At 35.3% G+C, this 7,362-nt stretch overlaps 1 protein-coding gene across 1 annotated transcript; it reads right to left on the bottom strand.

The window, feature by feature from the left end:
- Positions 1–4,332: 4,332 nt before the first annotated feature.
- On the bottom strand, positions 4,333–5,227 carry LOC112588042 (uncharacterized). Its single transcript, XM_025302101.1, has 3 exons — positions 4,990–5,227; positions 4,573–4,758; positions 4,333–4,483 (listed from the first exon to the last, which is right to left on the bottom strand). The coding sequence occupies exons 1-3, from the start codon at positions 5,067–5,069 to the stop codon at positions 4,342–4,344; spliced, it is 408 nt and encodes a 135-aa protein (XP_025157886.1). The 5' UTR covers positions 5,070–5,227; the 3' UTR covers positions 4,333–4,341.
- Between the last annotated feature and the right edge of the window lie 2,135 nt (positions 5,228–7,362).

Below are 7,362 nucleotides of genomic sequence, written 5' to 3' on the forward strand. Positions count from 1 at the left end.
ACAAATCATATTTTTTTCATCCTTTTAACTCAGATAAAAAAATTTTTATTATTTTGGACGCAGTTCATATGTATAAATTAGTAAGAAATGTACTCTGAAAAATGCACATTTTTTATTATTAGCAATAACAAAAACACACATATATATATATATATATATATATAATACATGCGTATAAGACAAATAATATGTATATAAAGAAAATGTCTTGTATATGTTGCATATATACTGCAATTTAACTAAAGATAAAATATATTTTCAACATATTTCTATACAAATATCACACACACAAACTTGATTTCTTATGATCAGCTTAATGAGTTTTATATAAAAATAACTTTATATTATAAATTAGGTCTTTCTTACTTATATGCATCCTATTGTTAATGCTTTTTAAATATAATGAGAAATGCTCCCTGATATATGTTGATTCTACATAGGTTCATCCACACGGGAGCGTCCCAGATGCGCACAGAATAAATCGGACACAGTAACAATCGGATACAGTAACTATCGGACACAGTGACAATCGAACACAGTAACAATCGGACACAGTAACAATCGGACACAGTAACAATCGGACACAGTGACAATCGGACACAGTAACAATTGGACACAGTAACTATTGGACACAGTACCCTGTTACGTCCTGTAGATTTAATTAGTAAAAATTCTTTCCTCTCGCGGATTTATATTCTCCTAATATAACTATAATAGGAATATATACATATATAAATATAAATTAGGAAACAGACCCATCTGGCGAACAGCCGTCGCACCAAATGAAAGGCGATTCGGGAAAATTCCATAACAGGAAACAGTGCCCTGTTGTAAAAATCTACGTCTTCGTTTAAAGTTTATATCTGGGTAGTGTTCGCCAAGTGTGTCCGTCGTCCCAGCCATAAAAATTTGAAACTCCGCGCTAACAAACCTTCAGTAAAACAAAGCAACACAGAGCATTCCTGCTCTAAAACTTGAAACTTACATCTTCCCAATCCAAAACCATATGTGCCCTATCAGTCAACCAACAAAGCTTACTTCACTGATAGTCGTAAAATCTGATCTCAGCCTTTGATTTACGGCATTTTGATTTTTCCAGCCGGCCACTTGTATACATTTCTCTATCTCAAGAATCCACCACCTCCACGCTTGTCGCGCCTAATTCATTCAGCCAATCATATCATATCCACCTAAAACTATGAGACACCCACGCTCCACCCTTTAGCCCTTCCATATTCATATCTCCAAAAACTAACTGTCTCCTCCCACGATGTCTTTTAACTTCGCTAATGGCTGAAACTTTTTCCAACTAAGACCAATTCACTCCTTCCTCAAAGGCCATCTCTCTACCCACCCTGATAGCTTCTGCCTCCGATTATCATTATAAAAACTGCGGTAATCCGCCTCCGCGACACACTACTTCTATTTCTACCACTACTTCTACTTCTACCACTACTTCTATTCTGAGAGACAGGAAAAAGAGCAGATTCACATTCACTTAGATTCTAGATTCAAAAGTCAGACCTGTAAAAACGCGTCCTTAGACTCAAATTCGTCTTCGGTTTTGTTTCGGCACTACACATACTCTTACGTCCTCTGTCTTTTTTTTTTGGGGACAAAAATAAAAATTTAGAATCAGTGCTATTGTGCCATAATTGGACAATTGGAAGGGAGTCGCACAACCCATCCCAACCTACAGAGCAGGAGCCGCCTATCAACCGTTATATCTTGTTCATTTCTCGCATCCCAGGAATCACCAGTAAGTTACATTTTCTTTGCTTACTAACTCTTTACTCATAATCCTTCCTTTTTTTTTATTTCCTCCTTCTTTCACTTCTCATACACACACACATATACATACACAGTCATTCATCAATTGTATTAAACCGCGCCGTAATTCATTTTGTTATTATACTCATTTTAATAAATCTGTTTATATTTCATTTTTTTCCAATTGATTTCAAAATCACATATACCCTTCCAACAGTCAACTCATGGTCCTATCCCCGGTAAAGGGATTCGCGTCCCTGGCCGAAAAACGGACCGCTCGTCGTACGTCGGTGTCCGAGTAAAGGGACCCGTCGGGTCCCTGACCCGTTCACTGACACGCGTGTACGAACGAGGTTCGCCTTACTCGCGAACGAAAGGGTTGCGTTCCTCCTCTAGGACGTAACAACCCAGATAACCAAATATGTTTGAGCAAATTTTGTCAAGTACTTGGCCACAAATTTTACTGACAAAATGACATCAAATTTGATGTAATATCTGCTAAATAAAATGTTGTTGGCAAATTGTCAGCAAACATAAGACAAAGTTTGCTAACAAAAAATAACGGCAAATCGATACCAAAAACCGAACAAAGTTTGCACGGTAGTTTGACGCCAAATTGGCATCAAAAACCGAGCAAAGCTTGCACAACGCACTTTGATACCAAATTAGCACAAAAAACCAGACAAGGCTTTCACGGCGGAGTTTGACGCGAAATTGACACCAAAAACCGAGCAAAGCTTGCACTTTGCGCACGTATAGACAATACAAAACATATTTATAAATCAAAGTGAAGTTGTGTAGTGTGAAGCATCGCTGATTCCCAATCTAAAGTCCCGAGTTCGAGCCCGGCCAGAGAACGATAAAGTGAATTTTTCAAATAAAATATTATTTATAAGTGATATCGTGCGTGCGCGGGGATTAAATAGTACTTAACTGAGAAAATTCAAACAAAATCATTCATAATATTTCAAAAACGACGCAAATAAAATAGGAATAATAATAAATAGAATTCAACATCACAAAAATGACAGGATATGTTATATGGTAGTAAATATTTTTTACTTTAGAAAGATATGTTTATATTTAATAATAAATTTAGATGCATTTAATTGCAAAAAACATTTTCTTTAAATAAATAAATTATTTGTTTATTTAAAAAATGCATATATAGTTATATGCAAACTAACTGTTTATATAATTAAAAAAGTTAATTTTTTTAGTACATTTATCTCTGTATATGAAAATATAATTTTTATGTAAATCACTATTTTATTCTAATAATAATAAAATAGAAAATCATTCAAATTAATAAATTTATTATTCTTGGATTGGATTTTAATGTTAATTTGCTCTCAGTGTCGAGCAAGTCTTGTTCAATATTTGGCGTCAATTTGACGTCAAACTGTACCGTACAAGCCTTGCTCGGTATTTGGCGTCAATTTGGCGTCAAACTGTGCCGAACAAACCTTGCTCGGTATTTGGCGTCAATTTGGTGGCAAGTTGTTAACAAACTTTGCTAGCAAAACCCGAGCTTATTGCGGACACAGATGGCACCGGATTTGCCGTCAAGTTTTGGTCATATTTGGTGTCAAATTGGCGACAATTTGCTGCCAAATTGTTTGTTGGGTAACTATCGGACACAGTGACAATCGGACACAGTAACAGTCGGACACAATAACTATCGGACACAGTGAGAATCGGACACATGGTAGTTGCAATCGGGCATAGGGGGGGGGGGGGAAACGGGCGAAGCCCGGGTGCAGGGGATGCGGAGCCCCCCCGCTCATACATGTACTATTAACATGTACGGAGCACGTATCTTACTGTGTCCGTTTCTCACTGTGCCTGATAATTACTGTGTCCGATTGTTACTGTGTCCGATAGTTACTGTGTTCGATTGTTACTGTGTCCGATTGTCACTGTGTCCGATAGTTACTGTGTCCGATTGTTACTGTGTCCGATTTATTCTGTCCGCATCTGGGCCTCACTCCATCCACACATACATAGCGATTCCCATATTAACATAAAAATATGGAATGGTTCATAAATATATACATATATTTCTGTAGAGATGGCCAAAATAGGTATTTGAAAATACAAAATGCAAAATAGGTATTTTAAAAATGCTTTTCCAAAATTATGTATTTTATATATACATATATGTGCTTATATATATAAAATACATAATTTTGGAAAAGCATTTGTAAAATACCTATTTTGCATTTTGTATTTTCAAATACCTATTTTGGCCATTTATGTATTTCAGCCTATAAAGGGTTTTACAATACGATTCAAGTATATGTAGGTGAAGGAGTATCTGTTTTAATTACCTGTAATACTTGCTCAGCATTAGAGGAAATAAGATTATTTTTTCTTAGAGCAGTGAACAACTGTTTTAAACTCTCAATCGTTTTCTTCTGACTATATACTTGAGATCTTAAACGATTCATTGCAATCTGTTGAGCATTATATTTCTTTCTTAATATAGTAACGTACTTCCTTAAACTACTTGACGACATGTTTGTCACTTTTTCGGTTGTAATATCTCCTGGATATCTTATTAAACATTTATTACTTGATGCCACAGTATTGGTTTTTGTTGAATATGTCATCTTGTATTTGTCCTTGATGAGAACCAATTGTTGATTCATCTTCCATCAATACTTCGGAAGATGCATTATTGTTTTCGTTACAGTGTATACTTTCTGTTATGCTATTAACAATTTTTTTTTATTTGTATAAAGTTTGTATGAAAGTGGTATTATTATAGTTTAAATGCATTAACAATTTTAGTAATATTACCTTAAATTAGAAACATGTGAAAATATAGATGGTACAGATCCTTCGTACAAGCGTAATGATGACAATCCAGTTTTGTACATACAAGTTTCATTAAAATGTTCTTGACATACAGTGCTATTTGTTTTTATGGCCACATTTTTCAATGCTTTCACCCATTTTGTACGATGTTCCAGATATTTTGGAAATCTAAAAATATTAATAAAGATTTAAACTATTTTAGTAATATATCTGTTTCATATGATATTCTCATACATGTCTAAACACATGAAATTGTACAAACATTACTTTTAATTGCCGTATTATTATTGCAGTCTCATGTGTTTATATGTATACACATATTATACGACACTGCTTTGTTACTTAATTTAAAAATTAACCATTTAATAAGTTATTGTTGTAATGTAACATGAGACTTACGCAAATAAAGCCACATGCTTTCCTGTCTTTTTCTTTTTATGAATAGAATTATTGCACCAATGGACAACACAGTATTTCATTTTTATTTATTATTTTCTTGTTTGTAATTGCCGTGTTATTATATATCTCATATGGTATAATATATAGCTACTAGATATGTCTACTTCGTTATCATTCGTTATGCTCAACGAGTTCCATCATTTGCCGTGTTTGGTACTGGCGGCGCTGCAGATGTTTGTAGACATTTATTGCGTGGAAAAGTAAGCTGCTAGCAGTCCATAGTTATATAGTCAAAGATGCTTACCATACGGCGAAAGTTGTCTAGGGAATATCGCAGTAGCCAATCAACGTCTCGCATGCACATTATGCATCTACGTTGATTGGCTATTGCGGTATTTCCTATCCAAAACTTGAGTGCGTTCAGCGGAGAAAACCGCTCAGTGAGCGATTAGTGACTATTGGTCCTCTAAAGCGTCGTCTACAATGGCAATAAGCAGTAAAAAGTAAGCGTAAGCGGTAAGAAATAAACCAATCACAGTCGATTATGACAAAAATAATCAACTGTGGTTGGTCCATTTCTTACTGTTCACGCTTACTTCTTACTGCTTACTGCCATTGTAGACGACGCTTTAAAGTCATTCTACAATACATGTCGTAAGTTGTAAGCCGTAAGAATTGGCGAATCACAGTCAATTATTATAAAAATAATCGGCCATAATTGGTCAGTTCAGAGAGAAACCTGAGAGCGGCCACCGGACGAAAGCATATGTCTGTCCTGATAGGCCCCCTGAGAAAATAGACGTCAACTAACTCGATATGTTGGTAACAATACGAGGTTTATGTCTATGATTTGAGTCTGGTTAATGTCCGAGCTACTAAAACAGACTATAGTGAAAATTATATATATATATATATATATATATATGAGTAAGAGAAGGATAACAATTGAATCGCTTTGACTTTGTCTCACCACTAGTGAGCAGACACGCGACACAGGCACAAGTAATGCTGGAAATTCTTAGACGCACGGTCGAGGCTTACCTCCACCATTCGGTTTTCTCTGTTTTCTCACGCACCCTTGTGAAATTAGCCTCCCAACTTTTAAAAAATACAACTTTCTATACGTCATTCGGTTGCACATTGTTTGCACATGTATGCACATCTCGTATTTTCGTTTGCACACTTTTCGTTTAAAAGTTATTCAAGAAACAATTTGGGGGAGGCCAACTTCACACTGGCCCCTCAAATTCCAGCAAATTAATCTTAAACCGACGAAATCGATAGATCTTTATTTGCACATTACGAATTAAATTGACTTTTTGTTTGCACACTTCTAGTTCAAAAGTTATTTAACATTAACTTTTGGCATATCCGCTATATGATAGCCACTACTGAAAATGTGCAGAAATGGATTATAATGAGCCCAATCGATAGATTTTCGTTTGCACATTACGAAACAGGTCGATTTTTCGTTTGCACATCTGTAGGTCAAATATTTTTTTTTTTTAGTCATGGGAGCTAACTTCACACATGGCAATTTTCGCATTTTTGCAAAATTCTGACGTATGATGATGGCAATCAGAAGATTTTCGTTTGCACATTACGAAACAAATCGACTTTTCGTTTGCACACCTTTAAGTGAAATATTTTTTTTTAATTCAGGCATGAGAAGGTAACTTCAAACATGGCAGATATTGCATCTTTTGCTATACAACAATTTTATTACTCAAATTCCTTACGTATTACTTGATAAACAGCCATATTAAATGTATTGATCATAATACGTATTACTTATTCATAAAATCCAATCTCATATTTTACGTCGTTTTATATTTTCTTAAAATACTGTAGCCAATATATATTTAGCAAATAGTAATAAGGAACATCTGATTTCACTTAAATTTTACATTTTTTTAAATAAATAAATATATATTTATAATGTAGACGATGAATATTAATCATAGTCGCGGCTCGCGACTTAGATTCACGCCGAGAAAATACTAGAGAAGTGAATTTATATCTCGCTCGGCGCGCCTAGCTTCGCCGTGCACCCGATGTCATGGAGGGGGAAAAGTGGAAGTACAGCGCGGCCGTGCGTGGACTCAGAGCACTGGTCAAGCCCGCTGCGTCGGTCAGATAGCAACTGTTCCTCTTTTGCTTAGTCTCTACTAAAAGCGTAGGTCTCGTTCGAGAAGCATAGCATTGCAGGATACTTTTAGACAACATTTTTTCTTCAATTCAGATCTTGTAAAGAAAAATATGCCTCGTAAAGCTTGTGTAACAGCAGAAGAAATATTTGAAGCTACAAAAGATAGCGAGTATTTTGTAGCTTCACGTAATGAACTAAAATCTCGATTTTATCCCATATGGGCG

This window comes from Harpegnathos saltator, unplaced genomic scaffold (genome assembly GCF_003227715.2).
Source record: "Harpegnathos saltator strain DR-91 unplaced genomic scaffold, Hsal_v8.6 scaffold468, whole genome shotgun sequence".
In the NCBI taxonomy this organism is placed as follows: domain Eukaryota; kingdom Metazoa; phylum Arthropoda; class Insecta; order Hymenoptera; family Formicidae; genus Harpegnathos; species Harpegnathos saltator.